This window comes from Nicotiana tabacum, chromosome 5 (genome assembly GCF_000715075.1).
Source record: "Nicotiana tabacum cultivar K326 chromosome 5, ASM71507v2, whole genome shotgun sequence".
Lineage (NCBI taxonomy): Eukaryota > Viridiplantae > Streptophyta > Magnoliopsida > Solanales > Solanaceae > Nicotiana > Nicotiana tabacum.
In genome coordinates, this window is record NC_134084.1 from 85,996,484 (window position 1) to 86,015,088 (window position 18,605).

At 36.2% G+C, this 18,605-nt stretch overlaps 1 protein-coding gene across 7 annotated transcripts; it reads right to left on the reverse strand.

Moving 5' to 3' along the window:
* Window positions 1–15,810: 15,810 nt before the first annotated feature.
* On the reverse strand, window positions 15,811–18,605 carry LOC107819777 (putative tRNA-splicing endonuclease subunit sen54). 7 transcript variants are annotated; one of them, XM_016645930.2, is made up of 5 exons: window positions 18,435–18,605; window positions 17,923–18,073; window positions 17,702–17,833; window positions 16,598–16,993; window positions 15,811–16,253 (listed from the first exon to the last, which is right to left on the reverse strand). In XM_016645930.2, exons 2-5 carry the CDS (start codon window positions 18,042–18,044, stop codon window positions 16,115–16,117), a joined length of 789 nt encoding a protein of 262 aa, XP_016501416.1. In that variant the 5' UTR covers window positions 18,045–18,073; window positions 18,435–18,605; the 3' UTR covers window positions 15,811–16,114. The 7 variants fall into 7 exon arrangements, 3 of the variants coding, with proteins under 3 accessions (XP_016501416.1, XP_016501415.1, XP_016501414.1); XM_016645929.2 differs by having other exon boundaries at window positions 17,917–18,066; window positions 18,435–18,601; XM_016645928.2 differs by having other exon boundaries at window positions 17,917–18,073; window positions 18,435–18,600.

Consider the following 18,605-nt stretch of genomic DNA (forward strand, 5'->3'; position numbering starts at 1 on the left):
AAAACAGGCAGAAGATGCTAAGATACAGACTTGACTTATGAGTGCATTATGGTTTTGAAAATTGGTGTCCGCGGGGCATCGTTCGGCCTCGCTGCGGTCCTAGGTGTGAGATCCCTCTCAAGTTGCTCCAGCTCATGCATGGTCTGTTTGACATAACTCATCACTGCCGAGAGGACGGTAATGCTGGTCATGTTCTCACATCGTAGACACCGTCTGGTGATGGCATGGGCAATGGCCCTGATCTTATCTCTGGTTTGATTTTTCTCTATGAGTAGGCGTTTTATCTTATCACTACACGTCTTGAATACCTGAGCATCCTGTGTATGTTGATTCTTCAGTTGCCGTACTTCTAACTTCATCTGGGCCAATAAGTCGTACCAGTATCTGCTCTCAATTTGGAAATCCTTAGCCTGATTAACTGCTTTGGTCTCAAGTATAGCCATCTCTCTCTTCATTTTGGCAACAGTTTTCTCGTGGTCGCGTTTCGATTGGTTCAAGTATCGGCGATGCTTCTCTACTTTTACTCCCCACTGTGCCTTGAGCTTCGCCATAATCTTTCCCGATTCTTCTAAACCATCTCGCCATTCCGCGACTTCTCTTCTCAAACCCTTAATCAACTGTTGGTCTGATCGACTTCTGGGCTGTTCATCAAGAGACAATCTCAATTTTTGGATTTGGGCCTTAAGTTCTTCATTCTCTCGGACCAATTTATTCTTTTCGCTTCGATCCGCCGCGATTTGCATGCTGTTACTGAATTTCAGACTATCAATTTGTAGCTTCAAATCACCGATCTCGGCCCGATACCCTTTTTCTTTTGCTAACCAGTTCCATTGCCCTTGGGATGATTCCACAAAATCTTTGAGATGCGGTCTCTTAGCCGGTCTTTCACAAGACAGGTCGCCCCTGAACCAAGCGTGATATCCTGGGGCAACTTCCCCTTTTGCTATATCCATTACACAAGTGCTTGCCGTCAGATGTTGGCACTCACTCCAGATTTGGAGAACTTCTTCTTCGGGGAAACGGCCATCTGGACTGATCTCAATCACTTGGGTACTCAGATCTTCATCTTTCGGCACCACTTAATACCTCCCAAGTTGCCTCAAAACCCGATATGGTGCGTAGGGTTGGATGCTTTTAAGTCCCATCAACAGAAAGTGGGGCCTGGTTGCTGGCATGTATATGATTTCCTCAACAGGCGACCATCCGAGCGTCCACTGGATTTGGCTAGCAGTGAGAGTTCGGAAAAATGAGGTCCATGATGTGACGCCCTCAGGTAGATTGAAACCTTTGACTCTAGTGTAGAATTCTCCAATGCAAGTCTTCTCAGGCGAACCGTAACCCAAGAGCGGAGAGCGGCGGCATAAGTGATCGGTCATCCATATTTGCAACAGTAGGTTACATCCTTCGAAAAAGTCGCCCCTGGCTCGACAAGCAGTGAGAGCCCGAAAAATGTCTGCCATAATCATAGGCGCTAGAGTACTCTTATCTTGGATGAGCAAAGTACTGACAACCCCAGTTATTTTTAGATCGATGTTGCCGTCCTTCCTCGGGAACACTATAAGACCTAAGAAGGCCGTCATGAAAGCTAACTACCTGTGTTCGTCCCACTTTTGTCGGTTGCCTTTACTACATAGTTTGAAATCCGGCTTATTGAACCCACCTTCATGACCGTATCTAGCATACATGAGATGGATACTGCAGAAACCTTTGGCAAGATCTGGATGGTGAAATGTTCGGGGTATTTTCAGAAAATCCAAAAACCGGTGTACCGTGACGGCCCTAGGTGCAATCAAGTACATGAACCTTAACGGAGCTTCATCACCCCCAATGTATCCTGCTATTTCCTCCAACGTCGGGGTGAGTTCGAAGTCTGAAAAATGGAATACATTGTGCGCCGAATCCCAGTAAGTGATCAATGATCTGATAATATCACCCCGAGGCTGAATGTCTAGTAAATCCTGGAGATTTTTCAGATATTTCCTCACTTTGCCTTGCCCCTCTTTGCCTAAGTCGTTCCACCATAATCGCAACTCAAAAGGGATCTTGGTCATTATTGAAAACGATTCATTTTGTATCGTGCTCATCCTGCACATTTATTTAGGGTGATAAACTTTATTAGACTCAAAAATTAAAATTATCTAGATTTTCTTTTTTCTTTTGTAAAAAAAACGGGAGGTTGGACCCGACGAGGGTTGCCTACGTATCTCACCCCGTGCGAGAATCAAACCGGCGTAGTTCGGTCGGATCAAAATAGGGGAAACAAAAAATAAAATCCTTTAAAGAAGAATAACCTTTTTTTTTTGAAATTTTGTTATATGTTTTGTTTTTCATTTTACTATTTATTTTTGAAAAGAGACCAAAGAAATATTTACACATTTAAAACTTCCTCTTTTTTGAAATTTTGAAAATCTTTTAAAGAGGTGCTACAAATGAAACAATAAAAAAAAATTTGATTTTTTATTTATATATTTTTTTGGATTTTGAAAGTGATTAAAAGGAATAGTCGAACTGAAAGGCAAGCCTTTTTTTTATCATTTTTTATATATTTTAGAAAATTCCGGTTAGGTTTAACATTGCTCGGACATGGTTTTTTTTTTCAAAAGAATAAGTAATTATCTCCCTACCCTGCTATTTTTTGAAAATTTTTCGGAAACCAGTCAACACGCAGATCTGAAGCAAATAGATGCGCAAAACAAACGGGATGCAGCAGGATGGTCTTTTCGTTCCAGGTTGCCTGTCCTAGACGGACCCAACCCCTGTGTTGAGTCCCCTATGTCAAATGCAACATGATGCAGATAAGCGTTCCTACTAGGGATCCGGCATGAGGTTTCGTTATACTAAGTTTATAACCTGGGTAGATGTTCTAGACTGTGTACCCGAGCGGACAACTCGGGTCGAGGATGGGCAACTTACCGGGAACCAAAAGGCCGTCCGGCTTCGTAACTTATCCGTTCTCTTTCTTATTTCAGGTATCGACACTAACAGAATAAGGAGCCTCGGCCAGCGAGCTTCTCCCCGGAGGTGAAGAGAGAATGGTTCGGCACAGTTTATATATAGTTCAGATAATATCAAAGCGGTAAACAACAACATTTAGCACGTTATGTCAAAACATGTAATAAATATCAGATAATAAAGCCAAATATAACAATTATTCTAAGCTCGAATTCTTGAACCCTGAACCAGTGGTTCTGGGTTAAACATCCCCAGCGGAGTCGCCAGGGCTGTCACTCCTCCTTTTTGCGCGCCCCGCCCCGAAGGGTTAAATGCGCGAGGGAGTTTTTCCAATTTAAGTGACAATATTCGAAATGAGATTATTTATTTAATTCAGAGTCGCCACTTGGTAAAGGTTTGGCTTTTGGTGTCCCAAGTCACCGGTTTATCTTGAATCCCAAATCGAGGAAATTTTCGACTTTTCCAAATGAAGTCTGCGAACCAGAAATTCTAAGTAAGGAATTCTGTTGACCCGAGGGAAGGTGTTAGGCACCCTCGAATCCCGTGGTTCTAGCACGGTCGCTTAAATTGCTATAATGGCTAAATATCTGATTTAAATACATGTTGTGACTTATGTGCTTTTATTAAGTTTAAACCGCTTTTATTATTATCATTTATTTTTATAGAATTTGCAACGTCGCGAAAATGTATCTCGAACCACGTCGCAATCAATGCACCCGTAGTTGTTGACCATTTCGACTCCGTTGAGATTTGGATTCGGGTCACATCAATGCGCACCCGAGTTTAAGAATGTAATTTAATTAAGTCGCGCCTAAAGAGTCTAGCGCGTTATTATTTTTGTAGGAGGCCATGAAATTCACTAAAACGGCCTATCCTGAATTCTAAATAATTATTATGGTTACTTATTGAGGGCCCCGCAATTTTGCATTTTTTATTTGGCGAGGCTCGTCTCTATTTTAGAAAGGATATCCTAAAGTGGCTACATTTCTAATGCGTTTGTCTCTAAAACTAGAAGGAAAAGGTACATGCTAATTTAATTATATGCTTTGGCCTAATCCGGATTCTTATCAACTTCTGATTAATTATTTACAAAGTGGAGAAAACATTATAATTCATGGAAAGAATGCTTTAATTTGACAAAGAGACTACATGCGAGCTGATGATATGCTATACTTGCATCCAAACATTTCTTTAATCGAATTTCACTAGACTTATTTAGGCTAGATTAAGGGAATTAACTACTAGGCGTTATTACTAATAGGGATTCGAACGCGCTTCCATATACTGCCTAGCGGGTCCTGATAAAGGAAACTAAAAATAGAACAGAACATCAAAAAATGGAAGTACTCTATCGTATGCATATCATTATAGCTAACAAGAATCTGGTCAGTCGCTATGTCAATTATCTGTACATTCTGTGTACTGTACAATTACATACCTCGTAACAACAAACGACTATAAACTAAGACGCAAGAGACTAGAACTTAGTTAAGCATCAACTGATCTTTCCCTGCTATTGAAATTACAAACTAATCAATTATATAGAAAGAAATCAATTATGCCATGAGTATTACAACAGACATTTAAACTTCTCCAACTTTTCATTTCATGCTTTCAGATTGTTACAGTTACACCAACATGGGACTTGAAACGTGTACCTGGATACTGAAATGCAAAGAAGAAGTGGAAGCAGAAGAGTCGGCAGCAGCAGCACAAGAATGGTAGTAACAACAAAAGCAACACAGCAGCAATGACAATCCCAGACCAAACAGACCAAAGCAGTGAACCAATGGTACAGTACTCAATGTTGATCTTTTCCAAAACTCAAAGGAAGATCCTAAAATCTGATAGAGACAGACCAAACTGGATGCTGGATTTCAAACACGAAAGGATGAGGAAAAGTAGTGTTTCCAGTCGAACAAAGAATTTCTTTTCAAAATTCCCCCTCCTGATTTCCAAAATAAACTCTCTTTCTCACTTAGAAACTGATTCTGTTTGGTTTCAGCTTCCCTTTATGTGTGTCTCTCTCAATGTGTATCTGTATCTCCCTTCTATTTCTCTCTTCCTTTCAAAAATCTCTCCCCTCCCTGTTGTTATCCTCTCCTCTTATCAGATCTATCCTCTGTCTGTGTGTGTTAATGTGTGTGTATTTTTGCTCTCTCTTCTCGGATCTCTCTGATGTCCTCCTCTTCTTCTTTTAACTAATGGAAGTCCCCCCTTTTATAGCCTAAATTCCACCCTTTAACAGCCTGTTTAGACCATCAGAACACCCTCCCATGTGCTACCCCTTTTCAGTTTCTACTAACTATTTAAATAAGAACACAACCCCATGATATTCCCTTGGCAGACTTACCTTTTGAGTAATGCTTATTATTTCTGAAACTAAAGCAGAATATGGGCAGCAGAATGTATTTTGACAGCACATGTTGTCCATTACTTTGTAATGCACATGCTGCCCAAAGCTGAGAGATGAGTAAACAATGCTATCAACTAAATTAAAATCTGAAACCTAGCTAATAAATCAATCCTTTAAATGTCTTTCTGATTTGGCTAAACAAATTAATACCGAGTGGCAACAACATTAATCTGATTCAACAATGCTTCAGTAAATCACAAAAGCCTGAGTCAAATTGCTACCATTCTAACATGAAACCATTTGACGACGTATATCGATTCGACTATACTAGTTAAAACACATACAATCGAAGCCAAAATCAGACATTTAACAGTATCGAACTCATGATTTGAATTGTACTGACTAAGCAAAATTGTACTCGAGGAATCAGTTGATCAGTCAAAATTTGAAGTTCAATTGTCCGCACAGCACATACACATATATACATTATCAGTAACAAGTAGAGGAAAGACTCAATCAAACATAGAGGTTCAGGCAAGGTGGACAGGACATAGTTGGTAAAATTCAAAAACACGAATTAAAACAAAACATGAACAGACCTTTAATCAGCACATGGAATAAAGAAAAGAAAAGAAAACAAAACTCACCTTAAATCCCGAAAAGTCAAAGAGCCTTAGCTTGGATTCGAACAGGCCTTTCTTAAGGCTGAACGGACTTTAATCGAAGTGTTTCTTAGATGAGAAACACTTCGATTAAGGTCCATTAGACCTTAATCTCTGTGGCTTAAACAGATACGGAACAGGCACGAGGTTTAAGCCTAATCCCTTGGTTTAAACAGGCACGGAACAAACACGAGGTTAACCCTAATCTCTTGGTTTAAAACAGACACGGAACAGGCACGAGGACAGGCACGGAACAGGCACGGAACAGGCAAGGAACAGACATGAGGACCCTAGGGTTCAGAACATCAGATCTGGGATTTGTGTTTCCCTGGTCAGATTCGGACCAAACCAAGCATGGTTTGGTCACGAGAGGGGTCCGGGGACTATCTGGTATGAAACTGGGGTTAATAGGTGTAGGTTAAGTTCCGACTCGAATCTTCAAATGAAGATTCGAGAAGGTGGAAGGGAATTCGAGCTAAGTGGTTAACAGATCCATGTTCAGGGTGGCAAGGGGGTTCTATGGTGTTAAGGATGGGGTCACCGGCGTCCATGCCGCCGGCTTTCATGGTGAGAGTATACAGGGGCGGCTCTAGGGTTCGAGGGGTTCTTGTGAAGATGATGAAAGCTGGGGTATTGGATAGGGGGGCAGGGTACGAGTGGGAGCTTATATATGGTGTGGATGAATGGATCCTGGCCGTCGGATGAGACACGATGAAGGTCCAGGATCCTTCAACTAATAGGAACGGTGTCGTTTCAAAACTAGAGGGGTTTGGGTCGGTCCGGGTGGAATGGGTCGGGTTTTGTTTATGGGTTATGGGGAAGTGATCTTGGCCGTTGATCAATCTGAGATCAACGGCCCAGATCAGACCAGGTTAAAACGGTGTCGTTTGGAAGCTCTGGGTATCAGCTGGTTTGGACCGGGTTACACAGGGGTTTTGGGTTTGAGTTTTGGGCCTCGAATTTAAAATGAAAAATAAGCCCAACTGATTTTCAACCCAATTTTGCACTCTCTTTTATTATTATTATTTTTTATTTTAAAACAAAACCTAAGTAAATCAAATTAAAATCAAATAAACACTTAATACAATTATTTGCACACACATATTAAAATATTTAAAAAGGTAAAATCAAACAAAACAAAAATCACGGACGAAGATGCATATTTATGATTTTCTATTTAACAACCGGATTACGGTTCAAATTACGCATGACACATACATTTTGTATTTTATTTTAATAAAATGGGCAAATATCATAAATAATTAACAAAATGCCACGTAAAATCCGAAAATTGTACAGCAGGACCAATTGTTATTATTTTTATTTCTTTTGGAGCGATTGTCGCGTAAAACAAAAATCACGTGCTCACAATATACGAACATAAATAGTGGTCTCAAAATAGAGCTCTTTATTATTAACTAAATATTTCGGATTTGACTTTGGAAATACTTTTCCTTACCAAGAATATCGATCTTCAAATATCAAATGGTTTGGGAGAATGACATAAACAAGATACTTTTGTGTCACTATTGATTTTTTAATACTACTTATAGAAAATTTGTGAAAAATTGACGTACCGGTATTTTAAGATATACTTGGCAGAATTTTTTGGTAAAATACCAGAATTTTAAAGAACACTATGCAAAAATTTAAAGCATGTAGCTGTTGTGGTGATCGTCAGGATTTTACCACAAAATCCTAATGGCCACCGAAAATTTTTGAGCATTGCGACTGAAATTCTAGTGAGGGCTAAATCCTGACAATTACCATAATCGTTGTGTGTTTTAAAGTTCGGGCCAACGTGATTTAAAATTCTAGTAATCAAGGAAAATCATACTTAGCATGTTTTAAAAATCTAATTTGGGATTATTTTCCTAAAATATTTCTTAGCAGGATCAAAATAAAAACATTGCTTCAAAAAATGTCCATCCAGCATCATTTCAGAAATGATTAAATAAAAAAATGCTAATCCAGATAATTTTAGCAGGAATTAGAAAGGAATTGTTACACAAATAGTCGTCCAGATTTAATGTTTACTTTTTCTAGCCCGGTATACATCGATTATACACAGTTTTACATATATTGTACATAAATTTTATATACACACACATATCCATCGGCTATTTTAACTATTTTAAGTTTAAGAGATTAGGGGGGGAATAAAAAAATAGCCAGATTTATAAGTGGTCATTCAAAAATAGCCACAGTTTCAAAAGTAATCGAAATTTAGCTACTTCTCATGTAAAGATAAATCTGAACGAAAACACTATTCAAAATCCGAAAAATACTCCAGCATAATATACTGGAACTCCAGTATAATATACTGGAGTACCGATCCAACATAATATGCTGGATGTTCATACACATGTGTACCGATTTCATTATATTATGCTGCAACTTTTCGTGTTACAGCAAAATAGTGGTTATTTTTCAATGACTTTGCAAACGCTGACTATTTTTGAATGATCAGTCCAAAAATTGACTAGCCCGTGCTATTTTTACGAGATTAGGTGGACGACTATTTGGATTAAATCTTCAATCAGGAACGCAACTTGTAATTCACCGTTAGCCCAACAATAGCAAAATCCACTAATGGTTCACAAGCTAAAACTGAAAACACCAGCCCACATTCAGCTGGAAATGTAAAACGGAAGCCCATGTTATGCCAAGCTTCGAAAGTCCAGACCTCTAACCTAGAACTCCTCTATAAAACCTCGTTTTCCCTTGCCCCTTTTGAGAATTAAGTAGGGTTTCCTCAATAGCATGTTCTGCGCCTCCGCAGACTTGAAAGAGAAAAACAATTGTTGATTGTTGAAGGATTGTTGTACCTGCATGTTATCTTAATTTTTAGTGTGCCAATTTTGGGTAAGACATTTCTGCCCAAAAAATATATTCTTGAGTATATGTTTTGGTTTTCTTTTACCTGAACCTGGCATACCAACAATTGAGATAACATCTAGGTTTGACCATCTTTCATCTTCCTGCGCACTTGGATTGCCAGTCAGTTCTTACACAAAAGTTATTGTTGTACGTTGATGCTATCTCAGTGTTGGCATGCATAAATTGGGTAAGACATATTTGATGAAAAAGTATTTTCTAAGATGAGGTGTTTTAATTTATGTGAACATATTTAACTGAACACGAAGTTTAAGAAAAAGAGATAAACTTTTGAACTTGTTAGATAAAATGAGTCACATATATCTTATGTGACTACAAATTATTACATAAGATTAAATTGTTTTCAAATAAGAAAATATATTATTTTTTTTGTACGGATTAAAAATAAAATAGATTTACATAAATTAAAATTGACGAAGTAGTTATTTTAGTGATACATTAATTAGTTGAAGTTAAGAGCACTGTGGCAGCATCTCTCTTGGATGTAACATTGGTATTTTTGAGTATAGGGTGGGATATCATTTTCAGAATCAAGAGTTTTTGTGAGGAGAGGGGTAGGGGTAGGAATGCTGCAGGTTGAGTTCATACTGATGCCTTATGGTTAGGGGTTTCTACTAAGTTTAATTTGAGATATGAAGGTAATGCAAATATATTTGCTTGGCTGGGGCTTTTGGTACTCTCTGTATTTTGGTGGGTTTTTTACTATGAGGTATGGTGACTGAATAATAGGATTACGACAGAAATTCAGGAGGCCAGGTTTGGGTGGTATAAATATAGAGGTGGTGTAAAAATTTTTGAATGGGATTTAAAGTTAAATTTGCTAACAAGTGACAATCTAATTTTTTTTAACAATTAATTTGGTAGTATGTGAATGTCAGTTAATTACTTAGATTAGTCGTACTTGTTCGATATGCGGTTAATATTAAAAAATATAAATTAAATTAAATTGTGATCCGGCTTGTTTGAACAAATTAGAGGAAAAAATTTACACCAAATCTAGTTAAATTAACCATAGGAAATAAACACAATATCTACTAGAGTTTATAAAAAAAATAAGAAAAGGTAATAAAGAGTGCTAATAATTGATGTTAAACTTTTTAGGGTTGTCGTCCTTATTTTATTTCTCGCCGCAATTTCTTGTTGCATCTTGCGAGTTTCTTGTTCTTTTATTTCTAACATAATTGCTAAATGTTGAGTGTTTCAGAGCCTTTAGCATGTGACAGAGATGAAAGATGTATTATGCTTGCCAAACCATAAGTATGATCTAACTTCCAAGAAGCGGAATTATGCTTTTGGGTAAAACACTAGTCTAGTCGAGGTAAATGTTGCAGAAGCATTGTACTTCAACTTGGTTGTGATCAACATACTCTAGACGAGGTGTTATATGATGAAACCTTTCTTCTTAGTTGTATATAAGACTTTGCATTACTCTCAGCTGGAGAAATTGGCATGGCGAGACAAGAAGCAGTGAAAGAAAGTACCTCGGTGCTTTGTAGAAAAATGCAACAAATTATTTAATATACTTACAAATGCATAACATCCTTGGTTGGTTAGTTCCTTTTAATGCTGTTATTGGCCAAGATGTGTATGCTCAAATTTTTTTGTTGTTCGGTTTCTTTGAAAATATTTAAGATTAATTATTATATTCTTATTATTATTTAAGATTATATAAAAATTAGATAGAGTTACTTTGGTTAAATACTTACAACTAGTTTATAATTAAATAAGGTGATAAGTGTCATTTAACTATTGGCTTGGTATATACATCGGGTCCGGACAAGTTTTTCCCTAAATTAGATCGTATTGTTTTAATAAATTTGAATTGTATCTTATATGTCAATGGGATATATTAAAGGGCCTTATATAGTCATTAAATAGCTTTTTAATTCTATATTTTTCTTTACTCTGTCATCCAATGTTTAATATTTTTACATTGTTAACAGAAACTTTTATGAGTATATTATTTTATTTAAATATTTGTATGCTACTTTCTTTTTATAATATAATAGAAGATACATATATATTTTTTATTATATTTTTCTCAGTAATATTTTCTGAATAAATAAACTTTTTATTCTTAAAAAGAAAAACAAAAATTATTTAAAAACCAAAGAAATTTTAAATTGGCATGTTTTTATTTTTTGTAATTTTAGTTTTTATTTTAAAATAATTTAAAAATTACTACTTAAAACTACTCTCCAATTTGAATAGACGTTTTTTTTTAAATTTTCATTTTTAATTATAAAATATTTTATTTTATTGTTTTATAAATATTAAAATTAAAAAATATAATCAATAACTAATTATTAACTACAAGTTTACATACAACAACTTGGGTAAATAATATTCTTATTATCGTATGCTTGGGGTGATCTCTAAGAGTTAATAGTAGTAATATTTTACTAGTAGTAGTTATAATATGACCCAGCAACTGTCTGACTAATTAAGGGGGAAGTTCACGTTTAACCACTAATAACATATGTATTTACTTTTAAATCACTGTTTAAAATGTCTTTAGTCTTTAGCCACTGCTTTAATAAACTTTAACTGCCCGGACAAAAATACCTTTCTGCTTATGTCCTTAACTTTTGAACTTAACTTCAGGACTACATGTCCTTAACTTTTGAACTTGGAACTCTAAGTTCAGGACTACATGTCCTTAACTTTTGAACTTTTAATTGTAAGTTCAAGACCAAGTGTCCTTAATTTTTGAGCTTGTTAGAGGACCTATTGTCCTTAACTTTTGGGCTTTTTAGGCTAAGTTCAGGACCTATTGTCCTTAACTTTTGAGCTTGTTAGTCTAAGTTCAGGACTTCAGGACCTATTGTCCTTAACTTTTGAACTTGTAACAATAAGTTCAGGACCTATTGTCCTTAACTTTTGGGCTTCTTAGCCTAAGTTCAGGACCTATATATTGTCCTTAACTTTTGAGCTTGTTAGTCTAAGTTCAGAACTTCAAGACCTATTGTCCTTAACTTTTGAACTTGTAATTGTAAGTTCATGACCTATTGTTCTTAACTTTTGAGCCTGTTAGTCTAAGTTCAGGACTAAACGTTCTTAACTTTTGAACTTGTAATCCTAGGACCAAGTGTCCTTAACTTTTGAACTTGGAACTCGAAGTTCAGAACCAAGTGTCCTTAACTTTTGAATTTGGAATTGTAAGTTCAGGACCAAGTGTTCAAAGTAAATCAAAATAAGTCTAGTTTCATATTCGTCAGTGCTCATCCAGTTAGTCAGTTGAAACTTACGAAAATATGATTTAATTATCAATATCGTCTTACTTGAAATTTATGATATGTAGATATTAAAGCAAATTTAATATATAATATGGACTTTTTATGTGGTAAATCTAACATATGTTTACTGTCGAATTAAGGTAAGCATTTACCTATCTTTTTTCTCCAATCTCTATTTTGGGAAGCTTGTCATGCATTATGGAATTTTAGTGAAAGTATAAGAAATAATTGCTTCGATAGTTAAAAGAGCCGAAGTGCATCAATGGAATTAATTCATGGCAGACGCATACACGACATGAGCCAAACCCATTGAAGATGAAGAAGAGTCTGCCATTTGTTCTTCTCCCTAGCACATGAAAGGGATAGAAGAAAGGGTAACATAGTCCTTTCATATTAATTTTAATAGACTAGTGGCTACTATTGATAAGCATTAAAAATGCTGGATAAAAAATAAATATCACTTTAAAAAGTGGTTATCCCACACGATTTACACTCTAATTAATGACATTTAGGCCTCATTTGTTTGCACTTAATGGAAGTCTGAATCTTAATCATCCAGATCTCAGATATTAAGTGTGTTTATTTTTAAAGTCTGAATCTTAATTATTCAGATCTTAATCATTAAGTGTGTTTCTTTTACTTCACACTTAATGGGTCTGAATAGGTCTGTGTGATTAAGATATATAACAAAAACTTAATTTAATTAAGATGCTATCATATATTCATTATTAACTGCCGACACCGCCTACCATTATCAACTACCACCATGCCACCATCACCACCACCACCACATCATCATCATCCTCAATCATAGCCTCCACCATTATCAAGCATCACCACCCACTATCCCCACCACTCTGACCGCCATTATTCTCACCCACAATCAACACTCATCCACCTCAACTACCACAACTGACCACCCCATCACCATCAACAACCACAGCCAGTACTGCCCATCTTTTAACCTACCATCACCTACCCACCACCTTCTTCAGTCACAACTATTATCACTACCCGCCATTATTAACTATCACCACCGACCTCTTCAATCATAATCATCACCACTACCAATCCCTACTAGCTACTAGCATGAACCACCATTATCAACCAAAACTACCACCAACCATCGCCTCTAGTCGACATTCACCCGTTAGCCATCACCACCAACAACTATCATATTTTAAAAAGCTATATATTTTATTGATAGAATATTAATTAGTTAATATTTCATTTGAATTTTATGTTTATTAATTTTCAAATAAAGATAAATTTTATACATTCAGATGTTAAAAATCAAACAGTCTTAATTATTTTTATTCAGATCTTAATACATCTTAATATATTCAGATGTGTATAATACACATCTTGATATTCCGATGTGTATTTAAATTCAGGCGTCTTAATCTTAAAAAAAACAAATGAGGCCTAACTATTAGATCTCATCTCTTACTTCATCTCGAGAGATTTCTTGAGACTTTGTTGTTGTTGGTATTTTTTTTTTTTTGGGATGTTGTTGGTAGGCATCTCGTAAATAGTTACCCGCGCCAGGTATTTATACCTTACTAACTAATTAACCTTAAGAATCAACATATAAAAGTGAAAATGTATATCACTTAACCATGGTTAAAAGTTAAATAAATGTATATGTAAAACATGTATTTATATTTATTGCTTGGAGGAAAACACCCTGTTTGAATAAGTTTTTAAAATTTGAGTCAAATGGCTTATGGCACGAGCAGTTTCCTATAATTTGAGCCATTGGCATCACTGGCATGTATAGTTTACCAAGTACTATCTACAGATGTAGTGAAGGATGTCCTACTGGAGAGGAACTCGATCCAAAAAGCCGTATTTAGAGGTCCTGTCCTGTGGAAGAATTTTGGCAGAAAAGACCAAAAATTAATGACTGACCAATGGCATGTGCAGTATCATGAAATCGTCCAGATAAAAGTCCAAACTTTTCAAAGAACCAGCCACTTGGAACTTATCTCCTATAGGCCATAGCTTTGAACACTTGAAAATAAGATTTTAATAATAAGACAAAAGTGATAAAATTGTTTTTACCAACTTTGGTGTCCCAGGCGGGTCTCTTAACGCCTTCTTTTTTCTTTCTCATGGGAGTTGTTATTTCACAAAGATTTGCCAGGGTAAGGAAGAAAGGGGGAACAAGCACAATTGGAGAGTGCATTACAACTCATGCGGGAAGGATGAATCGCTCCCGAAAAAGGAATCTTATTAAGATATCTCATTCAATATTAACAGTCATATTTTGGCTGTCTTCTGATTGTTAAGATATCTCATTCAATATTAACAGCAAAAGCATTGCTGCAGTCTTCTGATTTGTCCTGTCTGTGACTAGGTCTAGATCCCTTGCAGCACCAAAGACTTGAGGATGAAGACTCATTAATTTTTGGGTGCACAAAGCTGGTAACAGCAAAATGAAAGAACAATAAGGAAGCAACAATGACTACTCTGGATCTTGCCATGGCTTATTGGTAAATTAAATTAGTACGCTATGCCACTTATCAAACATATAGATTTATATAGAACCGCTTAGGAAAGTATTCCCATTATCTTATGTTTTTGTGTGATCTAAGAGTTATATTTTAGTACTGTAGTTATTTATTTAACAATTATCATTATCATTATGTAATGGGTCTATCTCTAACCTGTTCCATATTCTATATTCTTTCTTAGCTTTTGTTAATTAAAATATAAAGAAAAAAGGTTCAACGAAAATCAATTGGGGAAGAAGGAGAAGGTAAATTGCACTAAAAGGAAAATAAGTGACGACAGAAGGTTGATATATGAGTCGCTCAAATAATAGGAGATCGATGAACAATCAAGAACAATATAACAGAGCCTCATCTTATATACAATAGATGATGAGGAAAAAAGAAAGGAACACAAGAAGAGACATTAAAGGGCCACAGGCTTTCTTTTCTTCCAATCTTAGCAATATAACTAGGGTGACTAATTCACAAAGAGGAGACATAAAAATAGTGACGGAGCCTATGAAGTAGTAGAATCAGGCACAGAAAGGAGCAATAGTTACCTTGCTTGGTAAATCCATTCAAAGTTTCCTTTATGCTCTAAGATCACATCATATTATACTTCTTTTTGTAAAAAAATCATCAAAACTACTAATGGTTAAAAACTGAAGGCATTAAGAAAGTAGGTAAATGATCATGGTATCATTCATTCCTTTCTCCCCGTACAATATTTTTAAGCAGAAAGAGGAATTGCTTTTGCTAGAGGAAACAACAAAAGCCAGATCACCAAAAAGATATGAAGATGGATGGAACGGGCTCTCCAATGAGTTAATGGGGATGGACCTATGTTGCGTGGACTCACCAAAATGTTGTCGCACCCGTGTCGGATCCTCCGAAAATACACTACTTTTGGAGAACCCGACACGCACCCGGCGACATTTTCGGAGAGTTGGAGCAGCATAGGGATGGACTTATACATGGAAAGCATAACCATGGGAGTCTCAGCATTAGCCTGGCAAATAACCATTTAATGGAAAAATCACTGATAACAGAGGTTTTAGAAGTTGGCAACCAGGTAAGACACAACAACTGGAATTGGTTTCCTCACTCAACAATTGATGAAACTGAAAAAAGACAGCAGATGGGTAGAGCAATCCCGTAGTGAAAGGATAGAAGTGTTTATAGCAAAGAAAGAACTAGCTTGATAGCTCACCTTAACAGATTGATCACTTTTGACCAGACTAAATTTCACCAGTGTAACACTTATGTTAGGCAATAAAATAAACCAACCTTCAACTTTTACAAAAACATTGAGGGCAAAGAAGACAAGACTCACTCTGGTTTTGTTATAAGCACAGGAGACTAGGTCCTGATTAGTAAGCCAGACATGCTTATCGTCTGAATAATGCAGACGCCTATTACACAATTGTGAAACATCAATCCACAAACTTAAAATTGATAATTGTACCATAGCTCTTCTCAAGGCATGTTGGTATTTGGATTCATTGCTGGTCGGGGTCATGGAAGGATAGGAAGCTCAACTCTATTGAATGAGAAAAAGCTCACACGCCCATGCTCAACCAGACAGAATTTCAAAGGAATACCATGAGAATGTCTCTCAAGATCTTCAATCTCTTCTTTAGAAGGTGGATACTCACTGCACAAGAAAATACATCACTCATAAAATAGAGCTACATCGATAAATCAAGTGGATCAACAAGTCAGGAGAGAGAGTGGAGGAAGGGAATTAGATAGGCTAGGAATGAGGGATAAAGAGAAAAAGATAAAAACAACTACTTATGCCAGAATATCATCCTCATCCAATCTGGTGATCAGTCTTATTCTTAAACATTCAGCGTTGCTCAACCATTGCAATGCTAACTAGTATATCTCAAGTCCCTGTACATAACAATCGGCTAAAATATAGGAGGCAAAGATTCAGAAAATTTTAGTAGGCGCTAGCACCATAATACAATGAACCGCATTAACAAGGTACCCTACCTGGCAAGACAAAGTACAAAACATGGATCACCAGGTGCAGACTTTCTGAATCTAATATTAGGAGGGTAAACATCAAAAACCATTCTCAATCCACCAATTTGCATATTACTAAACATTTCACTGATGAGAATGCTGTCTCTTGATTCTTTATCTCTAATCTCAGTAGTCTCCAGCAGGTCTTGGTTAGAAATATAATTTACACTTGACCTTCTAACTGACCAAGGAATACCATGACGCCCGACTATATAACCAAGAGATTTCAGGTGCTTATAGGCTTCAAAATATTCCAAGGAACATCCACTTTTTCCTTCTGCAACCCTATTGTATATATGTTCCAGAGATAGGGGTGCGTCATTGTTACTGAAGAGATGTAAAACCCCAATTTCCGCCAGATATCTACATCACAAAAAATAAGGTATCATTCTTTAAACACACTGCCAATTGCAGAAGATAATTCTCAAATGAAGCCATAAATTTTTCGTATTAACTCCTAATACAAATAAGATTGTCAGACGACAAAACTCTCCTGTAATAGGACACTTGCTATATGTATAATTTTATCTATTGGCTTCTACTCTCTTCTACATCCAGACTACTATTTCTAATATGTAGAAGCAGTAGACAGGTGTGCAACTAAAATAAACTAGCATAACTTAGAGAGGTATAATGAAAAAATATGACCTAAGAGTATCAGCAATCTTCATACCAAAATCCACTTACAGAACCAACAATGACAAAAGAATCAACGAAAAGCGTGTCAATGTATTAAACGAACAACACAATTTTCAACTTTTGCAGCATTTAGAAACAAGAGCAACCATACCTCTTTTGAGGTTTGTTAAAGATATCACCGAAAAATATTTTCTTTTTTTTTTCTCGGACATGCCAAACAGATCTAAAATTTGAATTCTAATCAGACAATAGACATGCCACATATGCTGAAGACAGAGTATTTTTCTCCTCTTCTTATTTGGACGTGGCTTATTACCAAATAATGCCTGTACTAGAAGTCATAGTATTTAACTCTTCAACTAATAGGAGATAACAAAAGTAATCTTTATATTTAGTATATATTAATAATATAAGAGAATCTTCATCACCTACAACGTCTCTTCAATGAAGCAATATATCTTGCCATTACGAACTATCCCAGTAGTTGTCAACAATCCACCCTTCCTCTCCACGACCTCAGCCATTCCTAAGTGGTCAAGCCACCGTGATCTTGAAATATCTTTCCTGAAGAAAAAAATTGCATGTATGTTATTTGTGAAATTATTTTTTAATAATAAAGATAAAATTCCCAACAGAAGAGGTGAAACCTGAACTGCAAATTGGGTATATCAGTGGATGCATATGCACAGCAATGGTCATCATCATCAAGATCCTCCCCATAGCCTTCAGAATCACTTGTTCCTTCAGAAAAACTTGCCCACTTATCAGTTTCCATAAATGGATTGAATTGCAAATACCTATATCCTAATAAAAATTCAAAAATCAGCACAAATTACGACCATCTTATAAAGTACAAACACTAATACTCCCTTTGTTCCAATTTTTGTGATGATGGTTTGTCCATACATGAAGTTTAACCCAAAAAAATCAATACAACATAAATAAACAATACACACACACACACAAAAAAAGATATTTCGTGCTTGATAGTTTTTGACCATTTGTCTGATGAAATCAACAAAAGTCGAACTTGCATGCCTCTGAGATGATTTCAGTATCTCAATTTGCTACGTTGTTGTTTTTATTACTTAACAATTTAATTCAAATAGCCATAAAGAAACAAAAATTAAACATTCAAAAAAGTGAGAGAAGGAAGAGAACTAACCTTTTTATTATGGCTGGTGGCCGTCGATTCGACGGAGGCCGGCGACTGGGTGCGGGACCGGCGATGCAGCAGGGACAAGAGTGACTAGGTCACCTATGGAGTAAGGGCTTCAACAATTCTAAGATAATTAATTTGTTTCAACAACATACATTTGTGTACATTAATTTGCAA

What these genes read in the sequence shown, in the direction of transcription:
- LOC107819777 (XM_016645929.2), bottom strand. Translation starts at nt 18,044, where the DNA reads ATGGAAACTGATAAGTGGGCAAGTTTTTCTGAAGGAACAAGTGATTCT. An exon ending in TGCTTCATTGAAGAGACGTT is followed by an intron (nt 16,994 to 17,701) that starts GTAGGTGATGAA and finishes TTTGTGATGTAG; the next exon opens with ATATCTGGCGGAAATTGGGG. An exon ending in TTTGTACTTTGTCTTGCCAG is followed by an intron (nt 16,254 to 16,597) that starts GTAGGGTACCTT and finishes TTTCTTGTGCAG; the next exon opens with TGAGTATCCACCTTCTAAAG.